The sequence below is a fragment of the Neoarius graeffei genome, chromosome 12 (assembly GCF_027579695.1).
Source record: "Neoarius graeffei isolate fNeoGra1 chromosome 12, fNeoGra1.pri, whole genome shotgun sequence".
NCBI classification, from domain to species: Eukaryota; Metazoa; Chordata; class Actinopteri; order Siluriformes; family Ariidae; genus Neoarius; species Neoarius graeffei.
The window spans coordinates 52,937,038-52,960,718 of record NC_083580.1 but is presented as its reverse complement, the minus strand read 5'-3'; the positions used below and the strand labels follow the sequence as shown (position 1 = coordinate 52,960,718).

The following is a 23,681-nucleotide window of genomic DNA, read 5'->3' as shown; positions in this document are numbered from 1 at the left end:
GACCCTGTCACCGGTTGTCCTTCCTTGGACCGCTTTTGTTTGGTACTAACCACTGCATACCGGGAACACCCTGCAAGATGTGCCATTTTGGAGATGCTCAGACCCAGTCATCTAGCCATCACAATTTGGCCCTTGTCAAAGTCACTCAGATCCTTAAGCTTGCTCATTTTTCCTGCTTCCAACACATCAACTTCAAGAACTGACTGTTCACTTGCTGCCTAATATATCCCACCCCTTGATAATCAGCATTGTAATGAGATGGTCAATATTATGACCACTGAGAGGTGAAGTGAATGTTATGGCTGAGGTGTGTGTGTGTGTGTGTATACAGTGGCATGCAAAACTTTGGGCATCCTTACTGAAAATGTCTGTTACTGTGAATAGTTAAGTGAGCAGAAGATGAACTAATCACCAAAAGACATAAAGGTAAAGACGACATTTCTTTTCATCGTTTTCTGCAAGATTTGTGTATTATTTTTGTTTTGTACAATTGGAGAGTGAAAAAAGAAAAGGAACACCATGTGAAAGTTTGGGCACCCCAATACATTTGAGTTCTCAGGTAACTTTTACCAAGGTTCCAGACCTTAATTAGCTTATTGAGCTGTGGCTTGTTGAAGTTCTTCGTTAGAAAAGGTCAGATGATGCAGATTTCAAAGCTGGATAAATTCTCTGACTCCTCAAACTTGTCCCTAAAATTAACAGCCATGGGCTCCTCTAAGCAACTCCCTCGCATTCTGAATAATAAAATTGATGCTCACAAAGCAGGAGAAGGCTACAAGAACGTAGCAGTGTTTTCAGCTAGCTGTTTCTTCAGATTGTAATGTTATTAAGAAATGGCAGTTAACAGAAACAGTGGAGATCAAGGTGAGGTCTGGAAGATGAAGAAAACTTTCTGAAAGAACTGCTCGTTGGATTGCTAGAAAGGCAAATAAAAACCCCTGTTTGACTGCAAAAGACCTTCAGAAAGATTTAGCAGACCCTGGTGTGGGTGCAATTGGTCTTAAGTGATCAGTCTCATTAAATCAGTCTCATTAAATCAGTCTCATTAAATCAGTCTCATTAAATCACTCTCATTAATAATACTTTTAATTTTGGTGTTTAATAATAAATTACCAAACAGCTAAATTATGGTATATTCCAAATTATTATGATCACTACCAGGCCCGGCGCCAGGAACAGTTTACTAAGGGGGCAATTAGAAATCGCAAGGGGGCAAATATTTTTTTCATATAGTGTGTAGTAGTGATGGCGGTCTGACAACGTGTTTCAAACAATTAACTGCGCCAACCACAAAACCACGGCCCCGAAGGATGCTTTAGTCCGGGAAAATCATGTGGCATATTACCAGGGCAGTTGCGCTTTATCAGCCCCCGTGCCCACCTGTTAACCCTCCCCTCCAATTTTCTCACAGACACGCGTTACAACCGGAAAGATGCCAAACATAAAACAACACACACAAACCTACAGGCAAGTCCTTTAAATTTAAAATACATACAAATAGCTCCGCGGCATGAAAACAAAACGCCAATGCAAGTCTAAGGTACTTGGCTCGGCGGCCAAAATCATAATTTAAAAAAAATCAACAGACCCCACGGCTGCACCAGTAATAGCCTTCCTGACTCGCACCGAGTCAACGCTAACCACTTAATCCGCGATCCCAGTTTAGGCGTGTAGGGGACTAAACACTCTGAAGTGATGAATTTTCACCCCCGCTGCATGGGGGGTGACGTCAACGACACATATTCTTACGCTATTTGCGCACAAAGCGGACCATATATGAACACATACACCAACATAAACGGAGATAAACTTAGCCTACAAAGAAAGAAAATGGATTCACAATATTGTGATTGAATTCGTTTAATTCGGAAGGGGAAAGACTATTCCCGTAAACTGACTGCATATTGCAGGATATTGCAGAGACAGTGCACTTGTAAGTGTGCATGTAAAACCCCAGCCCGCACGACCCCTCCCCTTGTCCTTATCACAGGTCTGTGTGTGCGCGGCTGTGTCAGCATTTCACACATACACCCACAATAACCAGTCCCCAGTAGTTAGGATTGATGCACATGTCTAAAACAGGGTTCCCAGCAAACACAAAACGTTTATAAAACGTTTCATTTGGGTTGCATTAAGGTTAGGTTTTATTCAACGTTTATGAAACGTTGGTGAAAATTTAATAAAGTCATATTTGCTGACCCGTGGCACATTTTTTTATCATCTCTTGGTATTTTTAGATATTAAGATGTCATAATGATTGTATTACAATTATCAAAATAATCAGTAAATGAGTAACGTTTTATTGACGTTTTATAAACGTTCTCTTTAAAACGTTTCATTCACAACGTTTATGAAACGTTTATAAAACGTTATACATATTCGGAGACTTCTGGCTAAAACAGATAATAAAATTTCTACAATTAATTGTGTGATTATAAACACTACATGATGACATGTTTTTAAAAAGTATCAAAAAACATGGGAATAATTTTATGGAAAATAAGTGGTTGTATAAACATTTAATAAATGTTGAAAAAAAAAACCTTCGATCTAGCTAAATATTTTTTAGATGTAGATCTAGATAGATAGATAGATAAATCATTAAATGTGTGGCTCTAGTCTCGTAATTATCAAGTATGGTTTGAATAATTTGGATAGACGACCATTCGTCGTTTTATATTTGCTAAAATACACGCCCTTTTGGCCCTGGCATTTTGTTCGCTGGTTCCCTGCGCCTGCACGACCTACGTCTTTGCGCAGGCACAGGGACCGGAAGTAGCGCCATTTTGAGCGTGTTGCTGTTGGGACAAGATCGAGAAGGCCGGGTCCACTTAGAAGTTATCTTAGAAAATCTCCTTCATCGAAGGCTCGCAGCTTTGGCCAAACAACTTATTTGATTTAATTTGCTTTTTTATTTCAACTTTTAACTGATTTTGCGCATTTGCTATGATTACGTTAACTTTAATGTTTTGGTTCTTAGTAGCAAGGCTTCTTTAATAAATTTAGATAAATTTTTAATACTAGTATCTTTATCATTTTTGCTGTTCATGAGGGCTTTATATGTAAATGTGAATATTGTCTATGTAAAAAAACTCTGCTCTCAAATCGGTTTTGTTGAACTTGCAAAGAGGAATGAAATAAACTTAAGTGCAATAACAAAAATGTGTTATAAGTTTGGTATTAACATGGGCGGCATGGTTAGCGCTGTCGCTTCACAGCAAGAAGGTCCTGGGTTCGAGCCCCGGGGCCGGCGAGGGCCTTTCTGTGCGGAGTTTGCATGTTCTCCCTGTGTCCACGTGGGTTTCCTCCGGGTGCTCCGGTTTCCCCCCACAGTCCAAAGACATGCAGGTTAGGTTAACTGGTGACTCTAAATTGACCGTAGGTGTGAATGTGAGTGTGAATGGTTGTCTGTGTCTATGTGTCAGCCCTGTGATGACCTGGTGACTTGTCCAGGGTGTACCCCGCCTTTCGCCCGTAGTCAGCTGGGATAGGCTCCAGCTTGCCTGCGACCCTGTAGAACAGGATAAAGCGGCTACAGAAGATGAGATGAGGTATTAACATGTTTCTAATAACATTTCTAAAACATTAAAGAAACGTTTTACTATTGTTTTTAAATGGTTTTAAGAAACGTTTATACAATGTTTTAAAAAACGTTTCTGAAACGTTTCCAGAATGTTGTATGATGGTTTCCAGAATGTTTTTCAAACGTTTATATAACGTTTTTTCAAATGTTTATAAAACGAAAAAATTGTCCACAAATTTTCGTTTTATAAACGTTATTTTGTAACGTTTCTGAAACGTTAGCCAAACGTTTATACAACGTTATATAAACGTTTTTGTGTTTGCTGGGTTAATATTAAATTCAGGCTTTTTGAAATAATCCTACCTTAATACAGTTGAATTCTACGATTGCAACGTAAGAATCATAACAACCAATCAGATTTGTTCTACTGTGCCAGTTTTAGTAGTGATTTTATGTAAAATGTATTTTTGTGCAATGCGCAACCACTTAATATTTCGTATTTGAAAATGCAAATTATTAATACGTCTATAATACATTTTCATAAGAAAACAATTAAGTGATCTGAGTCTCCGTTGAGGGGGCGGGGCTGTAGCCACGAGGGGGCGATGCCCCCTTTCGCCCCCCATGGCGCCGGGCCTGATCACTACCAATGCAGCAACAATGTATTACTTACCGTACTACATAGACACTACAGCCAGTAGTATTCATATACTCTTGGGTGAAGGCAATTTGGAGTTCTTTTAGATTGTGTGACTTCGAGGATACAGTAGCAAGACAACAGACAAACACAGTTTCAGAATAATTGAATTTATTATAACAATGATACTAAATCAGCAGCAAAACAGTGAGGAGGTGTGTGTGTGTGTGTGTGTGAGAGAGAGGGGGGGCTGTAAAGTTTGGAATGTTATCTCAAGTGGGGGAGGGAAGGATCGCCTCGTGGTCTAAGGACAAAGGGGATCACCTACTTATAACATTACCAAATCCTCTGAAATCTTGATGAAGTCAAAGTGTGTGTAATAATGAAACTAAGGGTGTTAGAAAAGATAGCAAAGAAGCATGCAGCAACCTATCTATTAAAACAACGGAGAGAGCGCAACTGTAGAACACAATGATCAACTCAACACACTAAGTGTCTACAGTGTGCACAATTAAACAGTTTCTGAGTTTTAAATTCACACTACTTCATAAAGCTAATTCCTAAGACTAGTTTGCCCAAAATGCCAGTCTTACTTCCAGTATTTTGCTCCTATGTAGGAATGAAAAAAATGTCCCGAAATCTCGTGGGGCAGGTGCTCGCGGAGGCTCACAGAAACTCGTGGGTCGCTTCCATGAAAGCGCAGAGAATTCCTTGGTCCGAACTTCGTCGTTCGTGAGGAAAAGTCTCTGATCAAACAATGTGCACAGCGATTAAGTCAGAAGGAATCCGGTAGCTTCTAACTTTTAATTAACTGCTTTGGGCTGCAGTCGTAACGTTACTTATAATGAACAAATAAAAACCGGTTGTAACTCAAAATGAGTGAGACGGCGCACTTAAGTAGTTTTACCGTGGCCAGTGGTAAACGAAAGTGCGCTGAGTCTTCTTTTTCTTGCAAGGCAGATGTCTTGATTTTTGGATGTTCTGATGAGCGGGTGTCTCTTTATGTCTGTAGGACGCACCGGTCCGCGACGAGAGAGGAAGAATGTAGTGTGGCTTAGTCACTTATGGAGTCGGGGAGGATGTGATGTAGGTAATCCCACCCAGGCGTGACGTAGGTCATCGCGGAAGTTAGTTGATGGGATTTGTAGTTCTAAACGGGACGTGGCTATACCTACACTGGAGTGGTGGTGCACTGTTCAACTATGCAGCGACACCTGAACAAATATGACTTTCATGGGAGAGTCATCAGAAGAAAACCTTTCCTGCGTCCTAGCCACAAAATTCAGCATCTGAAGTTTGCAAATGAACATCTAAATAAGCATTTTGGAAACCAGTCCTGTGGACTGATGAAATCAAAATAGAACTTTTTGGCCACAATGTGCAAAGGTATGTTTGGAGAAAAAAGGGTGCCAAATGGAATACCTCAAGAGGCACAAGCTGAAGGTTTTGCCCTGGCCCTCACAGTCCCCTGACCTAAACATCATTGAAAATCGGTGGATAGATCTCAAAAGAGCAGTGCATGCAAGACAGCCCACGAAACTTGTAGAACTGGAAGCCTTTTGTAAGGACGAATGTGTGAAAATCCCCCGGGTAAGAACTGAAAGATTATTAGCTGGCTACAAAAAGTGTTTACAAGCTGTGATACTTGCCAAAGGGGGTGTTACTAAGTACTAACCATGCAGGGCGCCCAAACTTTTTTGTTTCGGGCCTTTTTCCTTTTTTGTCATTTTGAAAATGTAAAAAATGAAAATAAATTGTTTTTGCTTAAAATATAAAGGGAATGAGTCATCTTTAACTTTATGCCTTTTGGAGATCATTTCATCTTCAACTTGCTTAACTGTTCACAGTAACAGCAATTTTGACCAAGGGTGTCCAAACTTTTGCATACCACTGTAAGTAGACACACACACCATGATGTGTATATAGGATGTTACACGGTGGTGCGAAGATATGAAGTTCATCTTCAAGTGGTGGATGTGTATTTCACGAGTGAGCGAAGCAATCGAGTGAAAATATTTTCAACACGAAGATAAACGTCACATCTTCACGCCATCATGTGGTGATCTTTATATTATATGGACACATTCACAAAAAAAACAAAAAAAAAACCTTGCAAGTTAATCAAAAGAATTTTAATTTTGAACTGGTTTGCCATTTTGACAACGCGCGTCTAGTTAGCAGGAAAACACTGGGAGTGACCTCATAGGAGTGAAATATCGGAAAACGTGTCACTCACATCCGCGATATATTTCACATGAAAAATGCAAGTTTTTCAATACGAGAAAATAAACTTCATATCTTCAAGCCAATGTATGATTTTTATTTATTATTATAGCGACACATTCACAAACAAAAAGTACCCAAATTTGTCAAAACAATTGATCAGTTTCCTCATGAGTGACACATTTATCATGGGTTTGGTTCTCTACGTCCTGGCTGGCGCTCGTATGAAAAATGAGTGGTGTATTTCCCAGTAAAATGTTTTTCTAAATGTATTATGTCGATCTCCAGATTTTGAACTTTTTATGAATAATGATGGTGTTTTGCAGTCCTGCTGAAATAATCATCGCTTTTTGATGCCAAGACTGTACTGTTCATTCCATTGGTTTATAAATCACACAGTTGTCCTAAGCAGCAGCTGTCAGACCTTCCAATGTCTCAGCAGCGTTCTAAAAGGACAAATCCCTGGATGGAAAAAAAAATAATAAATGTTTAATAAATGCTTCACTAGGATTGTGTGTTAATTCAGTGTGGTTTTTTTGTTTTGTTTTTTTTTTTTTCTTTTTGTCTATTACAGAGACACACGATCAACACGCCCAAAGCCCTGTCCTCGCTGGTGGATAAGAGAAGCAGTTACTCGGAGCTCAGTATGCCGGGTACGTACCAACATTTTGTGTACTTTTGACCTACCATAAGTAGTATGCTATTTGGGACACAGCCCCAGCAAAAGGTGATCACGGAATGGTCACGGTACCCTGCCCTGCTGTCTGACGGAAAATGTAATTTCATTAGATGTTCATCATTCCTCCATTACTGCAAATTAAAGTTCTTAATTGCTACTTATCACTCGTCTCTGATAGTTTATTATTAATAGGTTGTATCAGTTACCTGCTGATTTGTTGTAGACACACTGACCTGATCAGAAATTTTGCTTGTGTGTGTCAGTTTCTCGCAGGAGCAGTGAGGAGTTGAAGAGGGACCTGTCCGTCACTGATTCGCCAAACCCCACCTCTATCATCGCGTTAGGCTCCGCCTCTCCTCAGCTCTCTCTGTCCTCAAACTCCTCCTCTCCCACAGCTTCGGTCACGCCCACTACACGCGGCCGTCTGCGGTATGTCACATCTGATTTGTCTTTCCTGTGTCACCTTTCTTGTCTGTTCTGTCTGTCTGTCTGTCTGTCTGTCTTATTTCGCTTTAGATGTTTGTCTAGCTGTTGTGCCTGTTCTTTCTCTTCTGGTCTCTGTCCATTCTGTTCTGTCTGACTGACTATTGCCTTCTGTCTTAGCCATGTCTGTTCTCTCCGTCTTGTCTGTATTGCCTGTTATCTCTGCCTGTTTATTTCTTTTGGGTTCTACCTGTCCCTGTCCCTCGTACTTGTTACCTGACTGTTTTTTCGATAGCTCCCCTCCATGTGGGTTCTCAGCAATCTCCAGTGTGAATAAAGCATGATGTTCCCAGACTGTGACACTTGAAGATAAAGAACTGTAACTCCTCTGCTTTGAATTCTCCACACTCCACACTTTCTCACAGCTGATTAGCTCACCTGAAAAGGGACTCGACCAGTTCATCTTAAATTCAGCCAATTAGACACTCGTTGATAGGAGACTGTGTGAGGATGAGGTTATGTTTATATACACAGTTGCAGTCAGAAATGTACATGAATATTGGGCTTCCACTGATTTTTCTTTGAACAGGTTTTTTTTGTTGTTGTTTTTTTAAAGATTTTTTTCTGGGCTTTTTTCACCTTTATTGGATAGGACAGTGTAGAGACAGGAAATGAGCGGGAGAGAGAGACGGGGAGGGATCGGGAAATGACCTTGGGTCGGAATCGAACCCGAGTCCCCGGGTTTATGGTATGGCGCCTTATCCACCTGAGCCAGAAGAGGTGTTTATTAATACAAATAAAGACAGGTAAACAATCCAGAACAGCAGGCAAAATTGTAAAACGATGAAACAGGCAATAGGTCAAGCGAGGCTATCGTAGACTCGGCAGAATCAAAGATGAGAAACAGGAAATTGGGGATCAGGAAACCAAACTAGGAAGTAAGGCTCGGTAATGCATCAGCAACGCAACTCAATACTTCGCAAAGAAAGTGTGTTTTCACAGTTTTTATAGAGACGCGCTGATTGCACCTTAATCCTGTGCAGGTGCGAGTTGTTTACGGCATGTGCGCAAGAATCCGCTTGGCACGTGTGCTGTCCGGAGCGTGCCCAAGAGTCTATCTGACGCACAACCCAAGGCGTGCAGGTGTGACACTCTTGCACGAAATTAGTACAAATATTAATGTAGATATAAATATCTTAGGCCAAATTATTATGGCATGTTACAAAAAATAAAGAAAAGACCTGAGTCCTCGTCTCCAATTTACAACTCCTAATGCATGAGTCTGAGTCCAAGTCGAGTCACGAGTCCTTAAAATTAGGGCACAAGTCGGACTCGAGTCTGAGTCCTGGACTCGAGTACTATAAGCCTGCTGACCATCCAAACCAATTTCCTCTCAGCTGAGGGTGACCCATTTGGGTCATCTACTAGCAAGGTGGCTTGGCAAAGTGGCTCCACCTCCCAATATCTTGTACTTACAGACAGTTGTTTGAACCGATGATCTTGGAATTTGCAATTGCTTAGAAATTGTTCCAAGAGACATTCCTGAGTTGTTTAAATCTATGATCCTCTTTCTCAGATCTGCACTGAGCTCCGTGGACTTTCTCATTGTACTGTGTGTTAGTCAATCTAATGAGTGCTGTCAAGCAAACCCTTTTTTTATGTTGGCATAGAGACACTGCCAGCTCAAGGAAATCATGATCATTAACAGGACCTTAAGAGTCCTTGGCAAGTTTAGACATTTTGGACCTTTTGGCACCACTGAATTATTAATCTGTGGGTAGATTGTGGAAGATTGTGTTACCTAAAATCTTTATCTGTCTTTAGTCTGTCTCAATCACCTCCGGTTCTTCAGTGATGTTGCACAGACGTGCTGTTTTGGTTTAGGATACAGTGGAACTTCCTGTTATCTGTAAACATGAACTACACTTGACCTAAACGTACAAACATTCTGCATCACTCCATGTCTTATTTCCTGCCCCCAGGGTTTGAAGCGGAGATTGCAGTAACTTAATGATGCAAATGATGATACAGTTCTACTTTACTGTTTTTTCGAGTTTGTCATGGGCAAAAATGTTAGTTGTTTCAGTTAGCAATTGAAATACTTGTTGTGAGGCTCAGGTAATCTATTGCTGTGCAATGCAAAAAAAAATGTATGCTGGGTAGATGAGATAAAGGGTGGAGGAGAGGGCAATCCAGCATGTTCTAGGTTAAGGCCCTTTCCTAGGGTTTCTTGGCTAAGTAATTACAGCTAGCTCGCTACTCCTCTGTTGCACTGCTTTTGGTCATGGACAATTTAGAGTAGCCAATTGGCCTAACTGCACGTCTTTGGACTGGGGGGGAGCCAGAGGAAACCCACGCAGACACAGGAACATGCAAACTCCACACAGAAAGGTCCCCATCAGCTGTGAGGTTCGAACCCAGAACCTTCTTGCTGTGAGGTGACCGTGCTAACCACGACACCACCATGCTGCCCAAGAGATCTCTCTATCTTGCTCTTGTTTGCTTGCTCACTCACAAAATATGCAGAATATGTTAGTATGTACAGTTATGGTCAGAAGTTTACATACAGTGACATGAATGTCATCTTGGATATGAATGTCATGGCAATATTTGGGCTTTGTCATTTCTTTGAACTGTTCTTTGTCTGTGGCAGAATGTACAGCATACATCTTTAATTAAAAAACCCCACTAGAATTTGGTGCACAAGTTTTAATTTTCTTTGGGTTTTCTGAAATCAACACAGGGTCAAAATTATACATACAGGGTCAAAAATTTACATATGCTCACTTGGATTATTAATTCAGAGGTGCTGAAACTTCCAAAATGTCTCTCATCTTGCCAAGGCGGAGGTCTCTTAACTTCCTGTTAGTGATCATGATTGACTGACTACAGCTGGTAGCTTCTCTGTGCCTTCATAAAAAGGGTTTGTTTACAGCACTCACTGGATTGACCAACACACTGTAAAATTGGGAAAGTCCAAGAAACTTAGTGCAATTTCTGAAAAAGAGGATCGCAGATGTACACAACTCCGGAATGTCTCTTGGAGCCATTTCTAAACAACTGCAAATTCCAAAATCAGTTCAAACAATTGTATGCAAGTTATTGTGAGGTGTAGTCACTTTGCCAAGCCACTTTGCTTCAAGAAAACCCAAACTGTCACGTCAGCTTTAAGGAAGTTGGTTAAGGATGATCAGGAACAACCTGGGAACCACCATGGCATAGCCCTGCCATGAACTGGAAGCTGATGGATCACTGTCTACAGTTCAGATCACCATGGACTAAGAGGCTGCTATCCAAGAAATAAGCCCCTGCTCCAAAATTGACACCTTCAAGCTTAACTAAAGTTTGAAGCTGACCACATTGACAAAGAAAAAGCCTTCTGAACGATAGCTGTAAGGTCAGATGAGACAAAGATTGAGTTGTTTGGCCACAATGACCACCATGTACAGAGGGACACTGTACCAGCTGGTGGTGGTGATAGGATCATCATACTCTGGGGCGGTTTTGCTGCCAGTGGAACTGGTTCATTGCACAAAGTGGATGGAATAATGAAGAAGGAGGACTACCTCAGAATTCTTCAGCATAAACCATCAGAAACTTGAACACGACTTGGGAGTTACAACAGGACAATGAACCCAAACACGCATCAGAGCTGGTTGTGGATGATAAAGTAGGCTAACATTAAGCTTAAAACAAGTCCTGACTTCAACCCTGTTGAAAATATATGGACCGTGCTTATAAGTCGAGGCCATGCCAAGAAAAAAAAATAAAAATTTAATTGAACTCTACCAATTCTACCATGAAGAGTCATGAAATATCCAACCAGAATTCTGCCAGAAGCTTCTTCATGGTAAACAAAAATGTTTGGTCAAGGTGAATCTTGCAAAGAGACATTTTACCCAAATATTAGGTGTGCTGTATGTATAATTTTGACCCTGTGTTGATTTCAGAAAACCCAAAGAAAATTAAAACTTGTGCACCAAATTCTAGTGAGATTTTTTTAAATTAAAGATGCATACTGTACATTCTGCCACAGAAAAAGAACAGTTCAATGAAAGGACTGAAAGTCCAAATATTACCATGACATTCATATCCAAGATGACATTCATGTTGCTGTATATAAACTTCTGGCCACAACTGTATGCTAAGTGAGTATGTAAGTAAAGCGCAGAAAAGTGATGTAAATAGTAGCTATGTGCAATTGTCGTGTCTGAGTAATCCGTTGTAGACATGAAAGAATATAAAGATGAGGCATCAGTAAAAAGTAGCATTTAAACATTTTTTTTTTTTTTTTAAAGGCAAATTATATGTCATGGTATGTGTCGTACATAATAAATATGATCAATATACAGTGGTGCTTGAAAGTTTATGAGCCCTTTAGAATTTTCTATATTTCTGCATAAATATGGCCTAAAACATCAGATTTTCACACAAGTCCTAAAAGTAGATAAAGAGAACCCAGTTAAACAAATGAGACAAAAATATTATACTTGGTCATTTATTTATTGAGGAAAATGATCCAATATTACATATCTGTGAGTGGCAAAAGTATGTGAACCTCTAGGATTAGCAGTTAATTTGAAGGTGAGATTAGAGTCAGGTGTTTTCAATCAATGGGATGACAATCAGGTGTGAGTGGGCACCCTGTTTTATTTAAAGAACAGGGATCTATCAAAGTCTGATCTTCACAACAAGTTTGTGGAAGTGTATCATGGCACGAACAAAGGAGATTTCTGAGGACCTCAGAAAAAGCATTGTTGATGCTCATCAGGCTGGAAAAGGTTACAAACCCATCTCTAAAGAGTTTGGACTCCACCAATCCACAGTCAGACAGATTGTGTACGAATGGAGGAAATTCAAGACCATTGTTACCCTCCCCAGGAGTGGTCAACCAACAAAGATCACTCCAAGAGCAAGGCGTGTAATAGTCGGCGAGGTCACAAAGGACTCCAGGGTAACTTCTAAGCAACTGAAGGCCTCTCTGACATTGGCTAATGTTCATGATTCCACCATCAGGAGAACACCGAACAACAATGGTGTGCATGGCAGGGTTGCAAGGAGAAAGCCACTGCTCTCCAAAAAGAACATTGCTGCTTGTCTGCAGTTTGCTAAAGATCACGTGGACAAGCCAGAAGGCTATTGGAAAAATGTTTTGTGGATGGATGAGACCAAAATAGAACCTTTTGGTTTAAATGAGAAGCATTATGTTTGGAGAAAGGAAAACACTGCATTCCAGCATAAGCACCTTATCCCATCTGTGAAACATAGTGGTGGTAGTGTCATGGTTTGGGCCTGTTTTGCTGCATCTGGGCCAGGATGGCTTGCCATCATTGATGGAACAATGAATTCTGAATTATACCAGCGAGTTCGAAAGGAAAATGTCAGGACATCTGTCCATGAACTGAATCTCAAGAGAAGGTGGGTCATGCAGCAAGACAACGACCCTAAGCACACAAATTGTTCTAACAAAGAATGGTTAAAGAACAAAGTTAATGTTTTGGAATGGCCAAGTCAAAGTCCTGACCTTAATCCAATTGAAATGTTGTGGAAGGACCTGAAGCGAGCAGTTCAGGTGAGGAAACCCACCAAAATCCCAGAGTTGAAGCTGTTCTGTACAGAGGAATGGGCTAAAATTCCTCCAAGCCAGTGTGCAGGACTGATCAACAGTTACCAGAAACGTTTAGTTGCAGTTGTTGCTGCACAAGGGAGTCACACCAGATACTGAAAGCAAAGGTTCACATACTTTTGCCACTCACAGATATGTAATTTTGGATCATTTTCCTCAGTAAATAAATGACCAAGTACAATATTTTTGTCTCATTTGTTTAACTGGGTTCTCTTTATCTACTTTTAGGACTTGTGTGAAAATCTGATTATGTTTTAGGTCATATTTATGCAGAAATACAGAAAAAACTAAAGCGTTCACAAACTTTCAAGCACCACTGTATTACCCAGAGACATTGTGTGATGATGGATTTAGTCAGAATGCGAATTTTTGATAATAGTGTTAACTCAATGATATGAACAGATGTGAAAGATGTTCTTTTCTTTTGTGTGGAATGTTGGCGCCAGTTTACCCTCAAGCTGAACCCAGTCGGTCATGACTAATACAAACAGCTATGATTTTAATTTTACTCCTCCTGGATAACTAAGTCATTGTAAGTCTATCCAGGACTTCCTCAGAAATACTTGTGAATTTTATCATTTTACTCTTTGACATTTGCAGTAAAGGTTAGGGTGCATCAGTTGCCCTCACTTTCATAAAATCTGATGCATTGTTGTTTGGGTGTTCCTTTTCACCAATAAAGACATCCTGTAAAATTTTTTGACCATATTCAAAAGTCTAATGGTGGCACCATGAGGTTCATTTTTTGCCAAAAAAACCGCTTATTTTATGTTTTCGCGTAAGGTTTGAATCACAATGTTGGACTCCATTTATTGATTTCTTGTGACCCAGAGATCATGTTAAGAACCTTTGCAAGGGATTGAGAAGCATTAATGTGATTCATAATACATTTGTATTGTTTAAAAATAGTTGAACAATGATTCAATGAACAGCTAAAACTCAAACTGTGCTTGATAATATATTTAGGATATGTACTAAAAATGTGTTTCTAAGACAGGGCTTTTCAAAGTGTGGGGCGGCCAGAGTTCTTCGGGGGGGCGCAACGTGAGGAAAAATAAACCAGAATAAGTTACTATTGCGGACATTTAGCGAAGTTCAGCTAGCCTTTACTGGAGACAAAATGGATCTATTTTTAGTACCTAAAGCTACAGTGAGTGAGGAGACAGAGTCTGGGCTAAGCAAAAAAACAGACCCTCCAGGATGTTGCGATTTGCAACTTCAACGCAAATTCAACCAATCCCCGCAAATTCAGGGCGGTGTTGCAATTATATCCAATCACCGCAACTTTCCCGCAAATTTGAGCAATCGTTGGCGTTGTCTTGAGGTGACGTCGACAAACTACCTTCCGCCTTACTTCCGTGTATACGTTCAAGAGAAGCAGCATGCGTGCAGTGTTGCCAGATTGGGCGGTTTCAAGTGCATTTTGCCGGGTTTTGAACATGTTTTGGGCTGGAAAACGTCAGCAGTATCTGGCAACATTGCATGGTGTGAGAGTCAGTGTTTATGTAGGCTTAAATTCTGTTACTGAAAGTGTGTAATGTTTACAGTGAAGGACTGTGTGCACTTTACATTATTTTTTTACTTAATACAAGAAATTAATGGATGCCAACATTTTTGCCAAAATGGTATTTTATTTTCCATTGTTTAGGCAGCTTCAGCATCATACTGTGAGATTCTGTTCAAATTGTTTTTTTTTTCTTCTATGAAGCCTGAGCCATTTATTTTATTAGTTTATAATTATTGTTTAATTTAGTCTTCAGGAGAGACTGCCTGCACACAGTACTAGTATTAATAGTTTTTTTTTTTTTCTTACATGAAAGCTGAGGCATTTATATTATATTTTAAGGTAACTTCATGTTGTGCTGTGAGGTTCTATGCACTTTAACTTTTGAACCAACAGGTGCATTTGGATAAGTAAAGCCTATTTTTCTGCATTTCTGTAGTCCTGGTAATCTTTTATATTGGTAAAGTTGTTTATAGGACCATTTCTCAGTGTCTGTTTTTTTTTAATCAATAGTTTTTCAGTAATAACTTAATATTTAACATATCACTCAATTTTAATCACAAAAAGAGAAAATCACAACAATTTCTCACAACTTTCACTTCCTCCCGCAATGTAATCGCAACAAAAACCTAAAAAACACCGCAACTTTCATCGCAATTTTTTGGAACCCCCGCAACATCAGACATTTTAGCCTGCAACAATCACAAAAAAGGCCCGAGGAATCCTGGGGGGACTGAAAAAAGAAGGAAGTATGACCACGATTATTTAAAGTTTGGCTTTTCATGGACTGGATCTGAAGATGCTCCACTGCCACAGTGTGTTGTCTGCCAAGAGGTGCTAGCTAATGATGCTATGAGATGTTTAAAATGTGTAAAACAAGATGTTTTAAAAAGCACAGATGTTTAAAATGTGAAAAATAAAAAAATAAAAATGTGTACAACAACCATTTTTTTAAAAATACGAATGGAACATTAAGTATAGCAACAACAAAAATTGTAAGGGGGGCGCTGTTGTTTATTTGCTCTCCGAGGGGGGGGGGCTGACTCTCCCACACTTTGAAAACCCCTGATCTAAGATATTTGGTATACTCTATAAGGTGCCATAATGTTTCATGAAAAGTGATCGAAATTTTGTCATAAGTCATAAAATATCAGCTTTTTCCATAACTTTGAGCTCCTGGTGCCACCATTAAACTTTTTGAATTTTGTCAAAATATTTCTCCCAGTGTGTTTTCTTACCAAAAGGAACATTAAAAACAAAAATGCATCATGATCGGAGGAACTTTTCATTTTTAGGGGGCAACTGATGCACACTAGTAAAGGTACACGAGTTGTCATGACCTCGAATAAACCCTTCATCTCCAGATATTAACTTTCTATGGTTGAAAAGTGGCTTTTTCTCTCATATGAACAGGAATTAGTTGTTTTGTGAAACTATAAGTCACTTCAGCTGAAGTGATTTATTTATTATTTATGGTTTTAAAGTTGAACTCTGGTGTTTTGCGTAGAGAGGAGAGGAAGGACCCGCTTGCTGCTCTGGCCAGAGAATACGGAGGATCGAAGAGAAACGCTCTGCTCCGGTGGTGTCAGAAGAAGACAGAAGGCTATCAGGTATGAGGAGATGTTTACTGGAATCACAGCCTGATATCCCAGGGAATAGTTTCTTTCCTGTGATGATGATAAGAAACAAAACCATAAAAAGTCCATGAAATTTGGAGTAGAAATGCACATGGAGAAGAAGAGGGATAGCATGATGTAGTAAACACAGTTTATAGCAAGGTTAATATGTTATTTACCAGCTGGGAGGTCCGTATCGTGAAATACCGTGACCGAGGTCTTGAAAGTACTGAGCGAGGCCCTCTGGGCCGAGGTCAGTATTTAAGGCCAAGGTCACGGTATTTCACCATACGGACCAACCTTAAGGGAACAGTCCACCGTACTTCCATAATGAAATATGCTCTTATCTGAATTGAGACGAGCTGCTCCGTACCTCTCCGAGCTTTTCGCGACCTCCCAGTCAGTCAGACGCAGTCAGACGCGCTGTCACTCCTGTTAGCAATGTAGCTAGGCTCAGCATGGCCAATGGTATTTTTTGGGGCTGTAGTTAGATGCGACCAAACTCTTCCACGTTTTTCCTGTTTACATAGGTTTATATGACCAGTGACATGAAACAAGTTCAGTTACACAAATTGAAACGTGGCGATTTTCTATGCTATGGAAAGTCCGCACTATAATGACAGGCGTACTAACACCTTCTGCGCGCTTCGGCAGCGCATTGACAGCACATTGATACCTTCTGCCGAAGCGCGCAGAAGGTGTTAGTACGCCTGTCATTATAGTGCGGACTTTCCATAGCATAGAAAATCGCCACGTTTCAATTTGTGTAACTGAACTTGTTTCATATCACTGCTCATATAAACCTATGTAAACAGGAAAAACATGGAAGAGTTTGGTCGCATCTAACTACAGCCCCAAAAAATACCATTGGCCATGCTGAGCCTAGCTACATTGCTAACAGGAGTGACGGCACGTCTGACTGACTGGGAGGTCGCGCAAAGCTCGGAGAGGTACGGAGCAGCTCGTCTCCATTCAGATAAGAGCATATTTCATTATGGAAGTACGGTGGACTGTTCCTTTAAGCTGGTAAATAATATATTTATTTTTTCTTTACCAAATTCTAACAGAAAACGAGAGCGCCCGAAAGGGAAAACCGAGCCGAGCCGCCATTTTGAATCCTCATTCACGGCTGTAATGCAAATTGCTTCCTCCTCGGTATACAAGTGCACTTCCATGGCAGGAAAAAAACTACATTTTGCCGCCTATGCAGTCCCTTATTTATACTAAATTTAGTCATTCAGGATTCAGCCATGTTTTTGCTCGGCGTAAGCAACAGTTACAGGTTTTTAGCTTTCTCCTGAAATGTTTTATTTTATTTCTTTTTCCTCAGGGTAGTAAAACTCGCTTTCGCTGTGAACACTGTCGTTATCGCTATCCATGATGTAAAATTAATGCTATTCTCCTGAGAAATGCGAAAATAAATGTTGACAAAAATTGCTACTATGTTGTTGTGAACGAGCGAGTCGCCAGAGGTCCGTAACTGGGGTCCGTACCATAGGATACGGACCCGCTCGCCAGCCAATCAGAGCACAGGATTTGATGGAAACCGGACCGCGAAAAAAATAAATAATGATCAAGACTGGATGTGGAAAAGAGAAAACGGACTCAGCTTTTGGGGGTCGTTTTGGTTATTTTCACATTAACAGATTGAGGTGACACATTTTTAAAATTTATTTATTTATTTATTTATTTATTTATTTAAAACCATAACGGGCGGCACGGTGGTGTAGTGGTTAGCGCTGTCACCTCACAGCAAGAAGGTCCGGGTTTGAGCTCCGTGGCCGGTGAGGGCCTTTCTGTGGAGTTTGCATGTTCTCCCCATGTTTGCGTGGGTTTCCTCCAGGTCCTCCGGTTTCCCCCACAGTCCAAAGACATGCAGGTTAGGTTAACTGGTGACTCTAAATTGACCGTAGGTGTGAATGTGAGTGTGAATGGTTGTCTGTGTCTATGTGTCAGCCCTGCGATGACCTGGCGACTTGTCCAGGGTGTACCCCGCCTTTCGCCCGTAGTCAGCTGGGATAGGCTCCAGCTTGCCTGCGAACCTGTAGAACAGGATAAAGCGGCTAGAGATAATGAGATGAGATAAAACCATAATGTTACAGATTCCTCTCCCAGGACTGCAGACACAAAAATCCTATATGTTTTAAATCAGACATGAGCCACTTGCATATGTGGTCCTACATCGGATACATAACTTAGAAATGGCCATGACACTACAGTACATTACAAGGATTTAGCAGACGCTCTTATCCAGAGTGACGTACAACATACCCAGAGCAGCCTGGGGAGCAGTTAGCGATTACAGTGTCTTGCTCAAGGGCACTTCAGCTATCCCTGCTGGTCCAGGAAATCGACCTGGCGACCTTTTAGTCCCAAAGCTCCTTCTCTAACCATTAGGCCATGGCTTCCAACATGACCTTCCCTTTAGGCCATGTGACATGATTTAAGAATTATCAGATTAGAATTCATGTAGCTTCTTCCCAACACACCTTATTTTAATGTACATATGTATATCAGATATCCCACTCGTATTTATCTGATGTCGGCAGCAGATCAAAACAACAGTAGAGGATGGTATTAGCAGTGACGAATATTCAGTAGAAGGATGGGGATTTGGTGATGTACTTTTATATTATTCAGTATATTTAGGGAAATTAATTAAAAGTAGACGGCATTTGGATTTCATAAAATCAGTGAAATTTAGTTCCCACTAAAATTTGGTCATTGTGATGTATGTTTATTTTTGTAATATCTTAAAAAAAAAAAACAGGCCATTCTGTGGCTGGGAAGTTATTATTATCCCCCGCTGGCCGAAAGGCTCGAAGGGGGATAATGTCATGGCGATGTTCGTCCGTCCCGAGAGGGGTACTCACCTTCTGAAATCAACTCCTCACAATTTTTTTTGAGGAATTTCATGAAACTTAACAGGATTCTTTGTTATATGTCGGTAATACGCATATTGCAATTTTGTTCAATTCAGTCGCGTTTTACCAGAGTTATGGCCAAGTTGCCAGTAGGTTATATTGTGCTCTCCAAGCACTCTTCTTTAATTTGAAGGGATTCCCTAGCAAATAATGCGCATGAAATCGCTCACTTTACGCAGTCAAGCAGACAGAGGAAGTCTGGTGTGCTCATGCACAGGTTTACCTTCGTTGTCGTCTTCATCTTTTGGATTTTACGGTAGCTGGCATCCAGTGTTGCATTACTGCCATCTGCAGGTTTACCTTGACCGTGCACTGACTGTTCCATCATTCTGTCGCTAAACGAACAGCTGATCACACCGAGGTGCTCGCTGACCGCCAAGATTTATTAGTTTGGTCCTGTGTTTCCTTTCCTTCGCAACATAATGGCTTTCTTCTCGCTTTCCGTTACTGTAGTCGGGCTTTTCAGTTTCATTCGTATCCTCTATTGTTCTCTCCTGTTTCAGATTTGTATCCCACAATGCCTTGCGTGAACAGGGAAAGCCCACCACATGCTGCACGATGTAGTATCTTGTATTGAGTCATGGTGAAGCAGGAAAAATAGCGGAGAATTTAGGGCCACGTGGCCCTAAATTCATTAATTGTTCTATTTTTAAAAAAACGAAGTCTGTGATTCGAATTCAGTAGCTTTCGACCCACTAAACAAAAATAATTGGGTATCAAGGAAAATTCTTTTTATGACCTACACCTGAAAAATCTGAAAGGCAGTCTACCTTTAATGGATTAATAATGTTGCTTAATTGCTACCAAAACTGAGCAGTGTTTAAAACGATTGCTCAGGAAATCTTTTTAAAAAAAATAAATGCTGCTCCAATGACAAAAAAGAGAAACGCTTCTTTATATAGATACTCTTTGCTGGCTCCTGTATCAGCAGTGTTGGCAAAAACTAACCATCTGGCCTTTTTTTCCCTGATAATGTGCTGCTGACAAACTGTTCACTGTCCTCCAGAGCAAACTGAGATGCAGGCTTGGGTTATTAATGTGTTCATTTCTTGCTTCTGTGAAAAACTTTTATGCTAAATCATGCAAAATGGATATCGATGTGCGTGTGCATGGTGTTGCAGGGAACAGGTGCATTCATGAGACACATGTACAGTAGGGTGCATCAGTTGCCCTCACTTTCATAAAATCTGATGCATTTTTGTTTGGGTGTTCCTTTTCACCAATAAAGACATCCTGTAAAATTTTTTGACCATATTCAAAAGTCTAATGGTGGCACCATGAGGTTCAATTTTTGCCAAAAAACGCTTATTTTATGTTTTCGCGTAAGGTTTGAATCACAATGTTGGACTCCATTTATTGATTTCTTGTGACCCAGAGATCATGTTAAGAACCTTTGCAAGGGATTGAGAAGCATTAATGTGATTCATAATACATTTGTATTGTTTAAAAGTAGTTGAACAATGATTCAATGAACAGCTAAAACTCAAACTGTGCTTGATAATATATTTAGAATATGTACTAAAAATGTGTATCTAAGATATTTGGTATACTCTATAAGGTGCCATAATGTTTCATGAAAAGTGATCGAAATTTTGTCATAAAAGTCATAAAATAGCAGCTTTTTTCATAACTTTGAGCTCCTGGTGCCACCATTAAACTTTTTGAATTTTGTCAAAATATTTCACCCAGTGTGTTTTCTTACCAAAAGGAACATAAAAACAAAAATGCATCATGATCGGAGGAACTTTTCATTTTTAGGGGGCAACTGATGCACCCTAGTGTACAGTATATGGGCCATTTACAGTTAGGAGGGTGAACCATTACAGGCCCTTTTCCACTACCCTTTTTCAGCTCACTTCAGCTCGCTTCAGCTCACTTCAGCCTGACACGGCTCGCGTTTCGACTACCAAAAAACAGCACGACTCGGCTCGCTTCAGCCCTGCTTAGCCCCTAAAACTCGCACCGTTTTGGAGTGGGGCTGAAGCGAGCCAAAGCGAGCCGAGTGAGGCTGGGGGCGTGAGCAGACACTCCCCTGTGCACTGATTGGTGAGGAGGCGTGTCCTCACATGCCCACACACGTCCCGCGAGCACGCTGGGATCTGTAAACACCGTAAACCCGGAAGAAGAATAATTACGAATTACAAGAATTTCTGAAGCCTTATGCGCCTCGTCTCATCTATACGCTCTTGCCAGTATCTGTTGGCGTTGTCGGTGACAACTATTGGTGGGACATGGCGATTCATTTCCGCCAGTTCGTTCATGTCGGTCAGTTCAGCAAAGAAATTCGTTCGTTCAGTTCGTTCATTTCGATGACGTCACACCAAAGCGGCACAACAATGGCTGTCGTCCGAAGTTTAGTTCATCTTGAGTGAACGAGAGGCGGCAGAGGTGCCATCCACAATAGATTTTCATACATTACAATGTGCTTGAGAAAAAGATGGAAGAAAAACATTATCCTAGCATTATCTGAAAAAGACTACATAAACAAAGCTCTGAAAGTTAATTAAATGTAGATGAGAATAAAGCTGTTTTTATATTTATTATATTTATTTTAGTAGAGCCATGGTCTGCCGGCTATGCAGTTGTTCTCTCAAACCCATTAAGCAAAAAAAAAATTGCTTATTTAACAGCAACACTCATTTCAGAGAATAAACAACTTTACAAGTCATCGTATTCAGCGAACAGTAGCCTGCGATGTCTCTCTGCTGCATTCATGATCATTCATTGTTTGGCCTGGTCATGGACATGGAAACGGTTGTTATGCACGAACATTCGATTGACGTCACGTCTAGCGAGACCTTTTCCAGCTGTTAGAGCAAGAGACCTCCTTCAGGGAAATAAAGTAAAGCCAACTACGATAGATGCAGACTGTTTCATGCAGTTGTTCAAACCCATTAAGTAACACCCATTTTGCTCATATTCAACAGCAACGCTCATTACAAAGAACAAACCACTTTAGTACAAATTGCATTAACATTAAAAAAACGAACACAGTATGCCGCGATCTCCAGAGCCACGTTCTTCATTGTTTATCACAGTCATGGAAACCGTTGCTATGCGCCCAGCCCAGTATGGCAGCAGGCAGGCTGGCTGCTGGCTGTTCGTTCGTTCGCGAACTGCTGAGCTCGTTCGCTGTGAACTGAAATGTATTGCTGAGTGAGAGCTCTAAATTGTAAACTAAAGACCTGGCATGTGTCAACGCTCTGATAATAGGGCTCAGATAGCCCTTAAAGAAGTAAAGTGGCGCTGCTCTGCACAGATCAAAATGCAAGTTGGACGCCCTCCTGCTACTGAACAGATCCTGCTGATTCGCCAACGACCGAGATTCAGCGACCGCCCTGCTGCCAGCGAGCAGAGACTGCTGATTCGCCAACGACCGAGAACGAGAGGCAGCGCGAACTAGTTCTAGTCGTTCACTTCGAAGACTCGTTCAAAAAGAACGGTTCGTTCGTGAACGACACACCACTAGTGACAACAAGCCACAGCACCAAGACCAGCAACACTAACGACTCCATGTCCTCCATGTTTATTGTTTACTATTCGGGTCGTGAGACTACCGCTTAAAAGATCACTGATGTCACTGTTTGCGCCGCTTAACGACATCACGTGACGTCCACCCACTTTCGCTAACTCCACCCAATGTGTCCACCCACTTCCAGCCAGCACGGTTCAGCGCGGTTGTAGTCGAAATGCAACTCCAACAGCCCCGCTCAGCTCGACTCAGCTCGACTCAGCACGGCACGGCTCAGCCGCGTTTGTAGTGGAAAAGCGGCATACTATAGACAGATCCAGTTTGAGTAAAAATAATCAGAATGGTGCAATGACGCTTGTTATGCAAATGTAGCCTTTGAGGAAAATTTGTTTCAGAAATGAAAAGGTTGCTGTCCTGAAAACATTAAAATCGAGTTATCCAATGAGATTTTTTGGTTTGTTGTCTCTAGGCTGAAAAGAGTTTCGAGCTGGCTGAACTGATTCGGACTTCACTGCCGGGACAGAAGGCCATGGCGGTGTATGATTATGTCGGAAGTGACGGATGAATTAACCAATCAGATTTTGAGTTATAGTGGCAGGGACCAAAAATTTATCGCCCTTGGCTTTCTCGAAGGCCAACGCGAACTTCACCGCAAGTCTGTGCCGTCAGCGCAGCAATGAAGTCACCTTCCACCTGGTGTAGCATTCATCAGTAGTGTTGGCGAATGCTAATAAAGCAGTCAAGCCAGTGCTAGAAAGCAAGTAGCACAGTCTAACGACCAAGAAACTAAGGCTACGTTTATATTAGACCGTATCTGTCTCGTTTTCTTCGCAGATGCACTGTCTGTTTACATTAAACCACCTGGAAACGCCGGGAAACGGGAATCCGCCAGCGTCCACGTATTCAATCCAGATCGTGTCAGCTCCGGTGCTGTGTAAACATTCAGAATACGCGGATACGCTGTGCTGAGCTCTAGCTGGCGTCTCATTGGACAACATCACTGTGACATCCACCTTCCTGATTCACTGGCGTTGGTCATGTGACGCGACTGCTG

The 23,681-nt window shown here is 41.0% G+C and overlaps 1 protein-coding gene across 7 annotated transcripts in view; it reads left to right on the top strand.

The window, feature by feature from the left end:
• specc1lb (sperm antigen with calponin homology and coiled-coil domains 1-like b) overlaps nucleotides 1-23,681 on the top strand; it is a 106,232-nt gene that overhangs the window by 71,483 nt on the left and 11,068 nt on the right. For all 7 annotated transcript variants that reach the window (XM_060936002.1, XM_060936003.1, XM_060936004.1 and 4 more), the window contains 3 exons: nucleotides 6,958-7,036; nucleotides 7,326-7,491; nucleotides 16,123-16,225. In XM_060936002.1, coding sequence (XP_060791985.1) covers nucleotides 6,958-7,036; nucleotides 7,326-7,491; nucleotides 16,123-16,225 — 348 coding nt within the window. The remainder of the gene's footprint in view (nucleotides 1-6,957; nucleotides 7,037-7,325; nucleotides 7,492-16,122; nucleotides 16,226-23,681) is intronic.